The following is a 19,411-nucleotide window of genomic DNA, read 5'->3' as shown; positions in this document are numbered from 1 at the left end:
CAGATGTCACTACAGTGGCAGCTGCTCTCGGTGCAGCTGGGGCACATCCGGGCTCAGGGTAAGTTTACAGCCAGCACAAATGCCTATCTTGGGTCTCCCTTGTCCTGTACTCCGCCAGTGAACTCTGAATCCAGGCTCAGGACATTGACCCACATTAAATTTTAGTGACATTTTCAAAAGCCATTAACGGGGGAAAGGCTGATGAATAAGGACATTACAGAATATAGCTTTCTTGCTCAGGCATTTTTTTCTGGCCTGCAAGTATGAAAACCATATGTTCAGTCACAGGTAGCTGTGGAATATGAAGTTAAACTGGGTAATACCTTTCCAGCTTCATCTTCTGCCACTCACCCACATGTTGCCAAGTTAAAGTTGCCTGAACGTTCCCCAAAGTGTGCCACATTCATTCAGGTATCCAGTCTCAGCAAATGTCTGCCTAGGATGCCTTTTCTCAGACAAAACTTCACTTCCTCTATAAGCTGTCTCAGGTGGAATTAGGCACTTTCTTTTCCCCCTCCCTCCCGAATATGGACACCCTGTACCATTGTTTAAAACTCGACTTCTTCTCTAGTCTAAGATTTCCTTGAAGGCAGGGACAATAACTTACTCAAATTTGTATTCACCAGGACTTCATAATCAATCAATAAATGAATATATAGAATGAGGACTGTATTATAACAACTACCTGGTGGTTCCTTAGATGAGAACATCAAACTTTAAAACCTGTATCACTTACCCTTGAAAACATAGGTAACTACAGCATGTAGTTAACGACTCAAAACTACCATCTGCTATTTTAACACTTAAAACGAAAGAAAAAAAATCTCAAAATAAAAAGAATGGTCCTTTACTACTGTTACAAAACTCACTGACACTACCTGTGTTTTTCATTTCACTCTAGGCAAGTAAAACCTTCGCCATGGATGTGTTTGTGGGACCCTGAACTATTTTACCCTGAAAGGTTTCTCCATCTGATCAGTCACCTGCTGTCTACAAGAAAAAGGGACCCTAATGCCAATTTCAACTCCTTCCTAGAGGAAGATGGAGAAGATGCTTTTTTCTTTTTTCTTTTGAGAAGACTCGTAAGTGAAAGAAAATATTCAAAGACTAAAAAGGGGGGACTTTAGGACAAGTTCCCAGAGGAAGACAATATCACAGCAAATCAAAACAAAAAAACCCAAAAGCAAACCAAAAAAATAGGGAAAACATGTGTCTGGTAAATTGAGTCAAGAAAAGCTAATACTTGCCCTGCTGGTTTGGTTTAGTGGATAGAGCGTCGGCCTAGGGGCTGAAAGGTCCTGGGTTCGATTCTGGTCAAGAGCACATGCCCAGGTTTCGGGCTTAATCCCCAGTGGGGGACATGCAGGAGGCAGCCAATCAATGGATTCTCTCTCATCGTTGATGTTTCTATCTCCCTCTCCTTTACCCTCTGAAATCGATTAAAAAAATACTATATATATATAATTTTTTTTTAAAAGAAAAGCTAATACTGGAACTCAGTTATCTTAGGCTAGAAATTTTCTTTTTTTCTATTTTGCTCTCTGTATTTTTATAATTCCTATATGCTATTTCCTGTTTTTACTTTTATTTTGTTTTTCCCCTAGTTGCCTAGCAAAACTTCTTTTGAAAAATTCCAGGCTAGTCTCTGCTGAACTAAGGGGATTTGTCCATACCTAAGCCAACATAGCTAAGAAGTGAGGGTGTCTCTGGGGACCAGGTGTGGTGGCAGCAGAATGATGGGGGGAGTGCGGACAGCTGCAGCCAGGGAGCCCTCCCGCCCCCGGTTTTCCCTTACATAGCCTAATGAGAAATCCATATGCTGCAGTAGGAAAATGTAGTATTTCTTCTCATTTTCCTATTTTGGTCCAACTTCTTGTTCCTGACTTTCTAGTACCAATCGCAACGTAAAAGTATTTGTGCTCTACTCTAAGCAGAGCACCGTGGATTTTATGGAACTGCCACACTTTTTTCATTAAAATTCTTGCTTTGGGGTGACTGTTTCTTGACCTACTGACCAACCGGCTTTTTTTCAATTACATAAACAGGATGGGGTGGTGGAAAGTGAAAGAACTGAAAAAGAAGCTGTTTCAAGGAAAACCATTCATTCAAAAAAGCCTTATTGGGTGCCAACCATTCATTCAGTCGACATTTACGGGGTGCCTTCTAGGAGTAAACCACTGTGCTGAGGACACAGAGGTAAAAAAACACATTCTTAGCCATCCAGCTCTCCCTGATGCTGGGAAGGAAGGCAAGTGAACAGATGCCACCCTGCATGATAAACAAGGAGAGGGAAGCTGGGGGTGCAACAGGAGTATGTAAAATTAGCCCCCAATCCAGACCTAGAGTAAAGAACCGTTTCCTGAGGGTGAAATCTGAGGGCTGAGTTAATTAGCTAAACTCAAAGAGTAGTGGGTGGGAGCTACAGGGGAGACAGAGAAGCTGAGAAGGTTCATGTCTGTGGTATTATAACAGGCTCTTTGAGGGCAGCCATAGGGGGCAATATGGGGTCAAATGAGCTTGGAGAGACAGACAGGGACAGATCATAAAGGACCTTGTATCCATGCTAGGAAACGGGGATTTTATCCTGTAGATAACTGGTTCTCAAACAAGTGCAATTTTCTCCCCCCCACTCCCCAGGCTGTCAGGCTGGGTGGTGGGTGGGCTACTGTTGCTTACTGGCTGTGTACTCCTGAGCAACTTACTGAAACTCAGTTTCTTCCATCTTTTTTATTATTTTTTAAATATATTTTTATTGATTTCAGAGAGGAAAGGAGAAGAAGAGAGAGAGAGAGAAACATCAATGATGAGAGAGAATTATTGATCGGCTGCCTCTTGCATTCCCCTTACTGGGGATTGAGCCTGCAACCCGGGCATGTGCCCTGACTAGGAATTGAACCGTGACCTCCTGGTTCATGGATTGACACTCAACCCCCCAGCCACACTGGCTGGGCACCAATCACATTTTTAATTTTTTGTTGTTACTGTCAATCCTCACCTGAGGATATTTTTTCCATTGTTTTTCAGAGAAAGTGCAAGAGAGGGAGAGAGACACATTGGCTGGTTTCCTCCCACATGCGGGTGGGAGCGAATGGGAAACCCAGGTACATGCCTTTGACCAGGAATCGAACCTGGGACCCTTCAATGTGCAGCCTATGCTCTAACCACTCAGCTCTACCAGCCAGGGTCCAATCACATTTTAAGTCTCCTACACGAAAACATAAATTAACAATTTAGGGATAAAAGAAGTCTGAGAACATTGATATAGACTGAATTGTGTCCTCCCCTCCCCCAAATTCATTCATTGAAATCCCAATCCCCCATGTAACCGTATTTGGAGATAGAGCCTTTAGGAAGTAAAGTTAAATGAGGTCATAAGGGTGGACATGCTCTTATAAAAAGAGACACCAAAGAACCTGCTCCTTCCCATACCTGCACACAGAAAGGTCATGTGGGCACATCTGCAAGCCAGAAGAGAGCTCTCACCAGAAAGTGCATTGGCTAGCACTTTGATCTTAACCTTCCCACCTCCCAAACTACGAGGAAAAAATTTCTGTTGTATAAGCCACCCGATGTGTGGTATTTTGTTAAGGCAGCTCAAGCTTACTAATATAAACATCTCCAACAAAACAAAAAGAAAAATAGCAATATGGAGGAAATTGAGGCTATGAAGGGGAAATATATTTAAAAACACTATTAGAGAAAACACATATCCACACATGAACTTGTACAGTCATGTGCCACTTAACAATGAGGATACATTCTGAGAAACACACAGGCGATTTCATCATTGTGAAAACATCACACAGTGTACTTACACAAATCTAGATGATATAGCCTACTACATACCTAGACTATATAGTATGTAGTATATACCATCGTCGTATATACTCAGTTTCTAAAAAAACGAAATGCAAGCTTATGTACAACCCAAGAACTGTACTCCTAGGCACCTATCCCAGAGAAATGAAAATTAACATCACACAAAGAACTATACCCAAAAGTTCATATGTTTATTTGTAACTAGAGGCCCAGTGCATGATTGAATCATGCACGTGTAGGGTCCCCTACACGCTTTTGCTTTCCGCAGTGGAGCTGGGTGCCTGTCCGCTGGTATACCAGGCCTTTCAGAAGCCTCTGGCTTGGCGGAGGCTTCTGAAAGGCCTGGTGCCAGAGCAGACAGGCACCCAGCTCCCCCACTTTTGATGGTCCGCGGCCGCTGAGGGGGGCTACCCTGCTGTTGAGAGGCGCAGGGGGCGGGACTCCCGCCCCTTGCACCTCTCAACGGCCACTGAGGGGGGCTGCCGCGGACACCTGGCTACCCTGCCGTTGAGAGGCGTAGCTGGGTGTCCGCGGCAGGCCCCCTCAGCGGCCGCAGATCTGGCCGTTGAGAGGCACAGGGGGCAGGAGTCCCGCCCCCTGCGCCTCTCAGTGGCAGCGGATCCGTGCCTCTCAATGGCCGGATAGGCCACCCCGAGTCACGCCTCCCAGCCTCCCGCCGCCCAATCATGGGCGTAGCGGAGTGATGGTAATTTACATGTTACTCTATTATTAGATAGGAAGGATAGCCCCAAACTGAAAGCAGCCAAATATCCCACAATAGCTGAATGGTTAAATAAACTGTTATACATCCAAACCACAGAATACTAATCAGCAAAAAAAAGGAATGATATTGCTACAGGCAACAACTTGGATGCATCTCAAGGACATTATTCTAGTGGGGAAAAGCCAATCTCAAAAGGTCACATACTACTTGATTCCATTTATGCAATATTCTTAAAATTACAAATTGAAGAAATAGAGAACACATTAGTGGTTGCCAGGGGTTAGAATAATGAGGGGGAAGAAAGTGGATGTGACTAGGAAGGGGTAGTATAAGGGAGATAATGTAGTGATGGAATAGTTCTGTATCTTGATTGCAAAATCTACACATGTACAAATCTTGATTATATTAAATCTACACATGTGATAAAAAGACCTAGAACTATACACACATGGTACAAATGCCAATTTTCTGGTTTGATATTGTACTATATTTATGTAAAATATAATCATTGGGGGAAACTGGGTGAAGGGCATATGGGACTACTTTGTACTATTTTTGCAAATTCCTGTGAATCTGTATTTATATCAAAACAAGAGTTTTTATAAAGGATATCAGAGTCCAAAACAGAGCTCTTAAGGATTAAAAACATTATGGCAGAAATTAAAAACTCAATAGGAGGATTGGAAGATGAAGTTAAACAAATCTCCCAAAGAGAGCAAAAAGACAAAGATGTGGTTAGCCAAAGAACATATATGCACAGCAGATGGACAAAGACAACAGTGTGGTGAAGGCCAGGGTGGGGAGGGTGGGGGAGTGGTGGTGATGGTAGGGGGCTGGGTGGTGGTGGGCAAAGAAGGGGACAATGGGGGGCATCTGTAATAATGTCATCAACAACAAAGGAGATGAAATTTTAAATTTGAGAACGAGTCATATAGAAGCAACAACCAAATAATGAATTCAAGAAAGAGAGGATGGAGAAAATAGGAGGGAGAAAGTCATCAACAAAACAATTCAATAAAACTTTATAGAACAGAAAGACACGCATTTCTGGTACCTAACAAAATGGGTGAAAACAGAGCAAGGAATACCTTTGTGAAAGATCATAACACTGGGGACAAAGAGAAGATTCTACAAGTTTCCAGAGAGGGAAAATCAAGTCCCATACAAAGGAACGGAATGGCTTTGGACTTCTCCACAGCAACACTGGATGCTAGAAGATCACAATGCAATGTTTTCAAAATGCTGGTGGAATCCAACCAACAATTCTATACTCAACCAAACATTCAGGCAAGTAAATGTGAAGGTAGAGCACTAACATTTTTAGACATGCTCAATATCTTAGGCATAAATAAAAATATATATATTTATTTCTTATGCACGCTCAAGAAACTACAGGAAACTGTGCTCCACTATAACAGGAGAGTAAGCTGGACAGCTTCCGTTAGGATACAAATGTATAATCACACATCCCTGCTCCTCCCCCAGTCCTCTTTCACCCATATTCCTGATCTCATTAGCATGGCATCAGCACCAATGAGGAGCCCAAGCTGGGAACCTATCACTCTCTCATTTCTCTAAACTAATGATGAAGTCGTGATGACTTTACCCCCTAAACATTCCTCAATTCTGTCCCTCATGCTGTGGCCTTCCTTTGGGTCTATAACATAATAACCACCCAACCAGTTTCCCTATGCCCAGACTTGGGCTCCTTCAGATCCATTCTCCACAATGTGTCCCAGCCATGTGCCTAAAATGCAAACCAGATCACGTCACTCTTTACTTTAAAAAAAAGCTTCTTGAATTCTGGCCAGCAGACAAGGTAAACATATGGCAGTTTGACTGCCACTCTCCCCACCTCCATGGTAGAGATCGTAGAGAATCCAGCGTGGCACTCTCCTGCAGAGCCTAAGCTCAGCCTCACAACTTTTTCAACATAGCTCACAGGCATCCACCATGAGATAAAAAAATAAAATAAAATAAAATGAACTGCAACTCCTGGTCAGTAAGAAAGGCCAGGAATTTTAGCAAGGCGAGGCCCTTCCAGACTTGACTCCTGGGCTCTGCAGGGAACTGCCCACTCCCATGTTCCACACCTCCTATCACGCTCACGCTGTCCTATCTGTAGCGCTTCTTCACCTGGCTCATCACCTGGCCGCTTCAGGCCACTCCAGGGCCCTTCTCTCCCCAAGTGCAGTCCTATCTTTCCCCTGTGCTCTCTTATAACATGCTGCTCCCTAACCACGTTGCATTCAAGTTCTGTTTACAAGTCTCCCTCACTAGACGGAACTCATTACAGGACAAAGGCCTTGACTTACTACCTCTGTGTTTCTAGCACCTACTCCAAGGTGGGAGTCCAATACACAGTAGTTGAAATGAAATGAACACAAATGCAGCAGGGCAGTAGGGGCGAAACAGACAAGAAAGTGAAAGGCCCTATGGGGTGGGGGTGAAACTGTCATGTTTTGCGTCCTTTCCAAAAGGCTTGGTCTGCTTATTGCTGCTCTTCCCGTTATCCCCATAAGGAGACATGACAGCTGCTGTTGATGGTGTTGCTTTAGTGTTCGGGGCTGCCATGGTATGTTACTCATGTTTTGTATCTGCCGCTCCTAGATTGCAAGCCCTTGGAGGGGAGGGGCTGTGTCTTTCTTTATGCACTTCGCTCCTCTCGGCGACAAATACCGGCGTGCAGTGAGCAAGGGCGGGATGGGGGCCCCATCACGGGAGGAAGGCCTGGGCGCCGCGCCCCCGGCCCGCCCCGCCTCCTTTCTCCCCCCAGACCCCTCCTCACGCCGCCGCTTCCCGCCTGGCGGGCGGCGGAAGTCGCCGGCTGCTCTTCCCTGCCCACGTGGAGCCTTTTCCGGTGCGCCCGCCCCCTCCGCCTCTCCGATCCGGACCTGGCCCTCACCTCAGGATTCCCAATGTGCCTCCGGACAGACATATTTGCGCCAACCGACCACGTTCAGGGTTCTAGCCTCACCGGTTGCCTCTAACCCTAACTTCCTACCCCTACAATCTCCGCTCAGCCGCCTCCCTATAAACTCTCCTCCGATTGGCTGGCCTTTCCCGGCCAGCCAATGGAGGCCCCGTTTACTATCTCTTTGCAGGGTCCAGGTAGAAGGAGACGCTACTCCAATGGTTGCCAAGGGCAACGCGGGACGCCGGCTGCCAAGGCCTTTTGTGCTCTCGGCTGGGCCCCACGGGCTAGAGCGGTAGCGCGGGAAGAGGGGCGCGGGGGAGGGGCAGGCTGGCGCCTGCATGGGGGCGACTGCGCAGATGCGGGCGGGGGGAGGGGGTGGTGTGAGGAAAAGGGGAGCAGGGGCTCGAAAGTGGGGAGGGAGATGGTGGTGGTGGCGGTGGTAAGGGAAACAAGCGTTCTAGCAAATGTGGAAGAACAAACACGGTTTAGGACACACACACCACCACCCTCCTTAAGGCCATTTCAAACATCTGGACTACTTCCACCATAGGGAACAGATAAGGGACAGGATTGTTCAGCAGGGGTGGAAATCTGTAGCTTATTATTTTCAGGTTAAGTTAATATGCAAATTATGCAAAATATCGTGTAAATACAGTAATTAGTGTTGCTTTAAAAGCTTTTAGCTAGCTAGAGAACGGCAGCCTTAATTGCAAAGTACACACACCATTCTGTGATTCATGATTCATTTAACAAATATTTAATAAGCACCTTATGAGAAAAGCTGCAGAAGGTTTCTGTGGAGGATGGGAGGATGACTAAAACCCAATCCCGTTGTCATGGAAACCATTGTGACTCCTGCCATCAGCCACCACCTGTTCTTATTCCAGATCTGAAAATTAAGTCCTAGCACCTTTATAAAACAATCACACACAGTTTGACTTGGCTCCACAATGTCCCACCAAATCCATCAAAATTATTGTTTCCTTTTACATGGGAGGAACAACACAGTAACTCTTTGTTCTTTGCTCTAAGTTGTTTTTTCAGGGACGGAGAAATGTTACTCTGAACTGTTCATGTTCCTGGCTCTCTGTGAATAACAGCATCCATGTGAGCTATTTTAGGGTGTGTGTAGATGACCCATTCAACAATATGGCCTCACATGCCCTGTCTTCTCAGACACTTCGGCATGCCATCCTTAGGGCCACACCTTTAATCCTGTTGTCACAGGTGGGTGACCCTAGGAGCTTACACTGCCTATAGCTGTCTCTTGCCTTTTCAAGCTTCTTACTGAGTTTTGTCTGAACTTCTCTAGTGTTCTCCAGTCCTTCAACCTCTCTAAAATCCCGGTTCCTCACCCCTTCACTAGAATAAGGAAGAGTTCAAGGGTTGCAAAAAATTGGAAGGGGAGCCGTGGGGAGGATATTTATCTAGAACCTTTTGCATAGTAAGTAGAAACTTGTGGACACACTACTAAGAATGTATGCTTATCCTTATCCAGTGCACTGTAAGGATAGGGTAGAATAAACAGGAGAAGGGAAAGAAGAGAGGAACAAAACTAAGAGGTGGTGAGAAGGAGCAGAAAATAAATTTAAAGACATTTGTTGGTAAAATTATTGTATACATGAGAAGAGGTAAGGGATGCAAGGAATGGGATGGCTGTAATTTTTCTAACTTGGAGGATTGAATAGGTGAGTGATAATTCATTAATCAAGTACAAGAAACATTGAACATACATGGAGATTATAGAAACGTGGGTTCTTGGGCCCAACTCTCAGAGATGCCGACTGTGTGTGTCTGCAGTGGGGTTTAGGCATCTGTCATTTAAATTCATGTCCCCTCTCTCTCACTCCTTGGTTCTGATGCATAGAGTCCAAGAGCCATACCTTGAGAGACTGTGCTCTAGAAAAGCCTCCAATTTCCTTTACATTTTGCCTCGAAATCCTTGGAAAGCTTAAAGCTATAAATCAAAAGGCTTTTAGCTTCATGAGTTTCTTTTTAGGATTCCCTTTGGATTTGCTACAGCAAAATTGCATCAAAATTAAAGCAAGTTGCTTACCCCAAATATAAAAAACAGTAAATGGCACAAAAAGATGATTCATAGAAGAAAAACTTTCGATAAACACGTGAAAGAAAGACAAAACCAAACAGCTAGATCCCATTTTTCAACTAACAGACAAAGATTTTTTTGTTTTCTCTCTTTTTTAAATGATAATGCTCAGTGCCATGCTCATACATTGTTAATGTGAGTAAATAGAAGTGAGACCATTTTGAAAAGTAATTTGAAAGTGAGTATGGAGAAGCTCTCAAATCTTAATAGTCTGAGAATTCCTCCTAAGGAAATAATCAGAGAGATGCACAAACATTACAGCTACAGATATTTACTGGAATTGTATTTAAAAGGTTAAAAAATGGAAATAACCTAATTGATCATCAGTTAAAAAGGATTAAAATAAATGGTGGCATATCCATAAAATGTAACATTATGGAATAATATTTAAAAGTATGTTTTAAGGGATAATTAAGGCAATGGAGAATTGTTCCTGATGGAGTAAATGGGAAGAGCTGGAAACAATTTTTAATTTAATAAAACCTGACTTGTGAGGGGGGCGGGAAGCAGTACCCACAAAAATATTGTTTTGAAAATATTTAAAATGTAAATTGTCTCTGGATTAAGGATATTTTATTTTTTACACTTTTGTGTATTTTGCAGATTTTCTTAAGTGACTATGAATTATTTTATACCATAACAAAACATCCACCCCCTAAGAAACCAAAAACCTCATTCTTATTTCAGTCTTAAAATTGTCTATGACATTTGTCTGGGCCCATTTAGACCTGAGCTGAATTCTGTGTAATTCCACTATTTGAAGTGCAGTTCGCTGGTTCTTGGCAGTAAAAGACTCTTCAAGCACTTGAGTAAGATCCTTGCAATCAGAGTTGTAATTGCTAAGAGGTTCGAGCTTTGTTTGTAAGAGAAGAAGTTCTGATTCTTTTCTTTAAAAGTTCCTACTTCCACTGATTAATCTCATTTTTCATGAAGTTAGAAGTGCTCTTGTGAACTTCCATTTGCGTGACGTCTTCTTTTTAACCCTGTATGTGTTCCAAAAGCTTTTAGTTTCTGCAGAGTTGGTGGGAGTCCCAGTTAGGTAAGTGTGGCTGGTTTAAGGATCGTTAGTGTTTTAGACTACTGTGATTGGTCAGTGAACGTTTACATGTCAAGCAGTCCGCCCTCTTCTGAGCCTAAAAACCTTTGGACCCTCTTCATCCTGAATCCATCTTCTTCTCCATCACACGCCATCCAATTAGCTCCTCCTCCCCTCACGCTCAGCTCAGCCTGGTTTCCTGGTCAGAGCCCAGGAGCCTCCCCTCGGACCTGTCTCAAGATGTTGCTTCTCAAATATGGGCCTTGGCTCCCTTCCTTGGCTTCATTTACCTTCATTTCCTAAATGACACACACTCAGATGCTTAAGAAGACAATTCTGCCCAGTTCAGTCCGGTCCTGGGGTCCTTCCTCTGCACCCCAGAAATGGAATAGCAGCTGAGGCAGTGAACCCACAGATCCACAGGCTCCACCCTGTGATAAAGTCCCTGTGGTTCTGGTAACAATTTGGTGTCATTCTACCTGGGGGTTGAATGTGTCAAGGGAGGAGCACACTAACCTCCAGCCTAAGCGGGAGGCCTGACCTTTTTCTGCCTCCCGCTTGGCTAGAGTTGAAGTACATGGCCTGAGCCCAAAGGCCTCAACCATCCTGCAGCCTCTCCAGGTATGTGCCCTTGACCAGGAATCGAACTTGGGACCTTTGTGTGTGTGTGTGTGTGTGTGTGTGTGTGTGTGTGTGTGTAGAGGGGGGTGGGGTGAGGGGTTGGGAGCTAGTGCTCTAACCATTGTGCAGCACAGGCCAGGGTATAAATATCTTTTTAAAATGATCATTATATAGACTTTTTCAGACAAACAAAAACTGAAGGAATTCATGGCCAATAAACCCATATTACACAAAATGGTAGAGTAAGTGTTTTGGCAGAAAGAGTATGATTTTGACATACACAAATGAAGAGCAATGGAAATGATAAAATGAGGGCAAATATAAAATACATTTTCTTTTCTTTTTAAAAAAAATATATTTTATTGATTTTTTACAGAGAGGAAGGAAGAGGGATAGAGAGTTAGAAACATCAATCAGAGAGAAACATCGATCAGCTACCTCCTGCACACCTCCTACTGGGGATGTGCCCACAACCAAGGTACATGCCCTTGACTGGAATCAAACCTGGGACCTTTCAGTCCACAGGCTGACGCTCTATCCACTGAGCCAAACCGGTTAGGGCAAAAAGACATTTTCTTTTGATTTTTTATTCTCTTTAAAAGAAAATTTACTGTCTCAGTACAAATAATAATAACGTATTATGGAATTTATAACACGTAGAATTAAAATGCATGACAATAATAACAAAGGTTAGGAGACAAAATTGGTTCTTAAACTATACATGAAGTGGGAAATTATTTCAAGGTAGACTATAATAAATTTAGTATGTATATTATAAATCCTAGAGCAACTACTTTAAAAAAATAGTCATAACTAATAAGCCAATAGTAGGGATAAAATGAGTTAATAAAAATACTCTGTTATTCCAAAGAAGTCACGGGAAAAAAAAAAAGAATAAAGACTAAATAGGACAAATAGAAAAGAATAGCCAGATGTTCAGATTAAATCAAACCATATCAATAGTTAAGTAAAAATGGTCTGAACCAGGGGCATAAATTATGGTTCTCAGCTCAAATCTATTTTGCAGTCTGTTTTTGTAAAATAAGTTTTATTGGAATCGAATCATTATGTATATACATCAAACTAAGATAATGTTATATATCTGTTATGTCTCAATTTTAGAAAATGAAGAATAAGAAGAAAAAAAATAAAATGAAAAGCATCCAGTTGAGTCTCAATCAATTGAAAGAATTGTGGAAAATAATGAAATAGTTATTTTAAGCTAAAAAGAATGTTTTGTTGTAACATAGCATGCCCATTGATTGATGTATTGTTCATGGCTTTTTTTCTGACGCCAATGGCGGAATTGAGCAGTTGCAACAGAGACTAGATGACTTACAAAGCCTAAAATATTTACTATCTGTCCCTTTACAGAAAACGTTTGCCAACTTCTGGTATAAACACCTCAGTTAAAAGGCAAAAGGGAGGGGAGGGCATATGTAATACTCTCAACAACAATGATGAAAAAAAGGCAAAGATTGTTAGATTGGATAAAGAAAATCAACTATTTGTTATCTATAAGAAATATACTTTAAATATAAAAATACTGATTGGGCAAACATAAATGGATGTAAAAAACTGCAAACAGTAAGTGAAAGAAAGCTGGACGAGAGAAAGGAAAGTCTATTCAACAATTGGTGTTGGGAAAACTAGATATACGAAATAATGAAGTTGAACCTTACACCATATACAAAAATGATCTCAAAGTAGATAAAAAACCTAAATGTAAGAGATAAAACTATAAAACTCTTAGAAGAAACATAGGGGAAATCTTCATGACATTGGAATTGGCTATTATTTTTCTTACAATTATCAAGGCAATTTATTAATAATATGATCTTTCAAGAAAAGATCATAGTCCAATGCAAATGACATTGAAAAACAATTACAACATTCAAATCTCTCTACATTCCCAAAGAGCAGTAATTCTAATTCATGTATTTATGCCTCATTTATTCCAAAGTTCTGTACTCATTAGCTGGGTCTCTCCCCATACCATTTGTTTGCTTCCTTTCGACTGTTTTATAAAACCTGGTGTTTTATAGTTGCTTTTGCTCACAACCCTCTCAGCTGACCAAACACCATCTTAAAAAAATGTGTGTGCGTTTCTTACTCAAGATCAGAACTAAGAGTAGAGATGACAAGTACCTTGACAACTAAGTATAAACATAAAATCTCCATGATTACATTATAAATCACTTTAATTTTAAGTCTAAGCTCCAACTTTTGATGCAGCCCATGGGAAGGTTGGAGAGAAAGGAAACTAGGAAACTGAAATCATGTGGCTTGTATAAATAATACATGATGGTTTACATTTGGCAATTCATTATACCACTCCTCAGGGAATTGACTATTTGGTTCTAGTATACATCGAATCGGCTGTCTGGAAACACGGGACTGACTGAGGTGAAAGGCCATTGCCAATGGCTGGGTTCATGGGGCTCGGAGGGCCCGGATGGAGGCACACAGCTGTCTGTGTAGCTGGAAAATCCCTGCCTGATGCTGGGGAGACAGTAAGCAGAATTGCTGCCCAGGATCGAAGGAAGCGTGCCTTGGGGTACAGTGTTTGGGGGGAGCGGCTGAGGTCCAGGAACAGTGCTACCGGGATCTGACACAGCTGCAGTGAAGAAGATGGTCAGCCACCAGGTTCCTCTGTAGACCAACACAGAAAGTTCAGTGCAAAAGTTCACAGGCACCAAGCCACCAAGAGTACCTACTGTCAGACCAAATGTTCATTTCCACCTGCATTTCTGAACATGGGACTATTCCCGCACCTGTGTGCAAGCACATAACTTATTTATATACTTTCATGGCAAACTCACCCAGAATAGGAGTTCAGAAGTCACATTAACAATGCCAACACATCAGTTTGGGTAGTGAATGTTATTAATCAACGTAAGAATTAAGTGATGTAAGCGTTGCAGGTCTCAAATTTCTTGCAAATAATACTTTCAAAGCATCTAAGTATGAGTGCAATAGAAAGGTTTCAAACACCTGGAATGCAATCTTTCATAATCCAAAGTAATTTTGTCTTATTTATCCCATTCACCTCTATGTGCCAACAAGCAGTGACTTTATCAAACTTATCTTCCCTCAATTGCCACTGCACTTAGTACCCATCATCGAACTTCAGTCACTTTTCCACTGGAGTACAAATGTAGAGGTAACATTTTTAACAAAAGCAAAGCAAATCACATATTTTTAAAGAAAGGTTGTTTGGTTTCACTGTTTTGCTTTCAAATACTAAAATAGGATCATAGCACAACACAATTTATCTAGAGAGATTTAGATATGTCCCAGAACAAACTATGTTTCTGAAATGTGTCTGGTACATTCAGGACAACCTGACATAATGTCATTAACATACAAACAGCAATAGTGTCATCGCGTCTTCCTTAGAATCAGCAGCCGGGAAAGCTATTGGGAGATACTCGTACACTTTGACTCCTTTCCTCCAGACCTTGTGGAATAGTGGTGAGCTGGTACCAGGTCTCCCACAGCTGGTATGTTGGCAAGGTGGGCAGGGCAGTGGAATGCCCCCCCCCAGCCCCACCCAATGAGGTGGTTGAAAGCCATCAGTTGATTGACCCCCAGTTTTGCTCCTGCATCTTGCACAGCAGTGGCTAAACCAGACCTGTACTCAGGCCTCCGTGAGCTTTGCTCTCTGTGCCAATTCTCTCCTGGTGCCCATCTCAGGGTAGTGGGTTCTCTCAAAAGTGCGCTCCAATTCTTCAGGCTGTCCTGCTGTAAAGGTGGTTCGGCTCCTGTGCTGTTTCCTCTTTAGTGGCAAATCGGGTTCAGGGTCAATGTCAGAGCCTTCAACTGGGGTGCTGAGGCTTTAATGAGGAAAAAGCAGAGCAGGCTGTCCTGAAATTTGTAGACTTACAAAACTTGACTGTGTAAAAAAATAATAATATGGCAGCCTTTTCAGAGCCTGCTGCCACTTCTCCAAAGAACCAACCTGGAGTAAGTATGCCAACTAAAGAGACTTAAAGGAAAAGAAAATATGATCTAAACAACCCTCTAGGAGCAGACATCCTGCTCAGCAATTATTTCTTAAATGTAACACCCAAGGCTCAAGCAACAACAACAGAAATAATAAATTGGACTTCATCAAAATTAAAAACATTTGTGTTTTGAAGGGCATTATCAAGAGAGTGGAAAGATAACCTGCAGAATGAGAGAAAATATTTGCAAATCACATATCTGATATGGAATTGTTATCCAGAATGTATGAAGAACTCCTAAAACTCAACAACAAAAACCCAATTCAAATAATTTGCAAAGGACTTGAATAGTAAGTTTTCTAAAGAAGATATACGAGTGGCCAATAAGCCTATGAATAAATATTCATTAGAGAAATGCAAGTCAAAACTACAATGTGCCACCACTTCATACACAGTAGAATGGCTGTTACGTAAATACAGTAACAACAACCACCAGAAACAGAGTTGGTGAAGACGTGGAGACATTGGAAAGCCTTGGCATTGCTGGTAAGAATGTGAAGGGTGCCCACGCTATGGAAAAGTTAGTGGTTTCTCAAAAGCATAAACATAGAATTACTATATATGTATATCATGAGAATTGAAAACAGGGGCTCAAACAGATACTTGTATACCAATATTCATAGCAGCATTATTTACACTAACTAAAATGTGGGAATAACCCAAGTGTTCATCAACTGATGAATGGATAAACAAAGTATGGTATATACATACTTAGAAACATTTATAATGGTAAACTTCATGTTACATATATTTTACCACAATAAGGACAAAGCAAAAGCTAGACTGGCTATATTAATTTTAGACAAAGTAGACTTTAGAGCTTTTCAGTGATTTTTCCATAGTCTTGTGGTCAAAGTCTGAATTCTTTAGCATGACACACAAAACCTTTGAAATTCTGTTCTCTCCCTACCACTTCAGCTCAGTCTCTTTGTTGCAGAAGACCAAAGAAAACCAGGGACGCTTCAAAGAATGGAGGGACACTGCTTAATATGCCGGTGGACTCAGGGAACAGCCTTCCAAATCTGAGTGAAGGAACACGCATGGAGCCCTCCCTTATATCTCCCTGTGGTCCTTGTCCCACAAACATGGATCATGCTTCCAGTCCTTTTCGCGGGCCTTGCAAGAAGGCCTCCAGGCGTTGGGGGTCTCCAGGCCATATCTGATGGTCCGGCCTGGCGCCAGCGTTAATAACCCTCCCTCCGGGGCAGCGCACTGTTCACAGTCACAGGTTCTGCAAGACCAGTATCTGGGAAGAAGATAGGGACTTAATTATAGGTTATCAGGAATGTACACTGAGCTTGCTGGCATGGATTCAGATCACTAGCCCCAAGTATCAGGGTTACATTGGAATTAGCCCTTTTTAGCCTTCTCATCTTAACATAGCATTGCAAGTGCTCTTGCTGTTCTGAAGTACAGGGTGGCACGCCACGTTGTCTCTTGCCTCTGAGTCTCTGTGCCTGTGAGGACAAGGAGTTTGCCCACTCTTCACCTGGTTGCTTCTACTCCACCCTTTGAGATAACGATGAAAATCACCTCTTTCTGGGAGCCTTCCCTAAATAACCCCTACCCCATTCCAGACTTCTGGAGCTGTTCTTTCAAATGTCTCCATGGCACCCTGTGTCTACCACACTGTACTGTGATGGTGGTTTCTTCGCCTGCTTCCTTCACTGTCATGCTCACTCTTTATATTCCTGGTGCCTAGTACGGTGCCTGCCATATGGTATGCACACAATAAATGTTTGTCACATGAGTCCAGGTCTGTGACAGTGCTCATGAAGGCACGAGGAAGACCCAAACAACAGAAATCTACCCCTTTATCACACTGGTCATTGCAACTTTTTTTTTCCCTGCTGTCTAGCATATCAGAACATAAGGGTAGAATGGGGAGGTATCCCCCAAACTGATAAATAAATATTATCCTGTGATTATTAAACTAGTGAAATCTACATAATAGATGTGATTAAATGCCTGCAAATGTCATCCTAAGCAACAGGATGTAGCAGTGCCTGGAAATTTAATCAAGGCATGACGGAATGTGGAGGAGAGCTGTAACCAAATCAATGGCCTTAACAGCTGAAGAAAGAATATGCGAGCAGAAGGGGAGGGGGGGTGGTCTGTAGGGAGTGCTGAAAAGTGGAGCCAAGGAACAAACATTTGTCATTATGTCTCCAGCCCTGTCAAGGAAAAGAGTTTTTTGACCATTGACACAAATATGCAGTCCACCCTATATCCCTATGGATGCCACAGAGCTCATCCAGTTCCCTCCCTTTGTTCTGATTTCATGCTCACAAACAACCTCTTGATTATAATTTGGCTTTCCATGTAGATTTTCCAACAGGAGAGAATACGCTGACCAGTCAACATGAACATCTGGTCCATTTGGCAAGGGGTGTCCTTTTTGTATATGAATGCATTTGTGTTCTGGTTTATACATCAGTCAGTTCATGCACCCCAGGGGCTGCTGAGGTGCTCATTCTCCCAGCTCTCACCGAGCCTGCACGCAGTTCTGTTCCTCTTTGTGTGCACCTCCCTCAGCAGGGGCTGAGGACAAAGTATCACGAGTCAGCCATAGCTCCTCCAGGCTTGAGTCCACCTTGTAGAGGAAAGGGCCTTGGACTCCCCGTTCGTGCTGCTGTGCGGTCTTTTCCCAGGATGTACCTTCCTTTTCAGAAATCTGGCCTCTGCCATTGGTGCAGTTCTCGTATTCCCATACCTTGCTGATTCCTTGCTGATGTGTTTATTTACTCTAGTAATCATGTCCAAACATCACAGATTAGGAACAATACTTTCAGAGAATGAGGTGGGAGTTGAGATGAGTCTGGCAAGGGCTCAGTTTCAAGTAGAATGGCAGAAGGAGGAGACCAGCCTCTACCTGGTTGAGTTAGTCTTTGAAATGGTTGTTCAGACAAATTTCCATAGGCCCAAGGCCTCAACTAATGATTTGGGTAGTCCTAGGAGTATTCTGTGGGGTGCTTTGTCTTAATAGGCTGTTTTGAGTTCTAGGAAAAGTTAGGGGCTAAGTTAATGGGAATGGATCAATGCTGGACTGGAGAAAAGCCTTGAATACATTTTCAGGTGGAATTGAAGAGCCATAGGAAATTCAGGGAAGGAAGATGGGGCTGGTGAACCCTACTTTAATAATAAAAAATAAAAAACCCTGAAAATTTGTAATTCAATAAACGGAATTAAGCTTTTATCCTTCCTTTCTAGTGGGAACTGTATTTCAGGGCAAGCAAATAGCCCTAGCTGATGAGGAAAAGCTCGGCCAGAAGGCCAGCAAATAAATGTAGAAAGAATCACACAATGAGGAAAACAATCATTTGGAAACTAATGAAAATATTTCTGCAGACAAGGTGCTTCAGTTTGTTAAAAGCTGTTTGCTGAGTGATTGTTGGGGAGCTGATACTTGCAGAGTGTTAAAGCAACACATCACGGATAGCTTTCCAGTGGTCAGGTGCAAAACGAAGCAGGGGCCAGGCTGAGATGTCTCATATCCTGGGATCAATCACAGTGTTGCTGAGAGAGAGTCAACCAGATGTTATGTGTCCTCTGATGTGACCCAGTATAGTGTGTACAGTAAAGCCTACAATATGCTCTAGTCAAATATACTTAACACACATATATAGTTTAGATATAACTTTTATTTTATAGGAAAAACAGGAGGTGGAGGAAGCAATCGAACAAATTCAGAGGGTAGCATATTCTGCAAGACAACTGACCTGGCCTTCTTCAACAGCCAGTGTTATGAAAAAGAGAAAAACAAACAAACAAAACAAAACAAAAACAGGCTCATAGAAACAGAGGCCAAAGGGGTGGTTGCCAGAGAGGAGGGGGATAAGGGTGGTGAAAAGCTGGAGGGGAATCTAATCAGTGATATTATATAGATAAATTTGCACAATGATAAATGATTATGAGAATTAGTGATCACATTGTAAGGTATAAAAAAGTTGAATCACTATATTGTACACTTGAAATTAATATAAGACTGTATACCAACTATACTTAAATTAGAAAAGAGACTTAAGCCCTGGCTGGGTAGCTCAGTTGGTTAGAGCATCATCCTGATAACCCAAGGTTATGGGTTTGATCCCCAGTCAGGGCACATACAAGCATCAACTAATGAATGCAAATATAAGTGGAGCAAAAAAATCGATGTTTCTCTCTCTCTCAAATCTATCAA

At 42.4% G+C, this 19,411-nt stretch overlaps 1 protein-coding gene and 1 long non-coding RNA gene across 6 annotated transcripts in view; one reads left to right on the top strand and one right to left on the bottom strand.

Annotated features, from left to right (window-relative positions):
• The window catches only part of CEP41 (centrosomal protein 41), a 35,740-nt gene extending 28,160 nt beyond the window's left edge, over nt 1–7,580 (bottom strand). The window contains exon 1 of one of the 5 annotated variants that reach the window (XM_008154008.3): nt 7,449–7,580. In XM_008154008.3, the coding sequence (XP_008152230.1) occupies nt 7,449–7,481 (33 nt within the window). In that variant the 5' untranslated portion in view covers nt 7,482–7,580. Of the gene's footprint in view, nt 1–5,631; nt 5,651–7,448 lie in introns of those variants that run through there. The other 4 variants (XM_054726445.1, XM_008154004.3, XM_028129013.2 and 1 more) reach the window with 4 other exon arrangements.
• An 81-nt stretch (nt 7,581–7,661) lies between these two features.
• LOC114227242 (uncharacterized) lies at nt 7,662–12,473 on the top strand. Its single transcript, XR_003613295.2, has 3 exons — nt 7,662–7,752; nt 8,493–8,687; nt 12,347–12,473. It is a non-coding gene; the product is annotated as an uncharacterized LOC114227242 (long non-coding RNA).
• The last annotated feature ends 6,938 nt before the right edge of the window (nt 12,474–19,411 follow it).

Source organism: Eptesicus fuscus, chromosome 14, assembly GCF_027574615.1.
Source record: "Eptesicus fuscus isolate TK198812 chromosome 14, DD_ASM_mEF_20220401, whole genome shotgun sequence".
NCBI classification, from domain to species: domain Eukaryota; kingdom Metazoa; phylum Chordata; class Mammalia; order Chiroptera; family Vespertilionidae; genus Eptesicus; species Eptesicus fuscus.
Note: the sequence above shows the minus strand (reverse complement) of the source record. Positions and strands in the feature narration are given on the sequence as shown.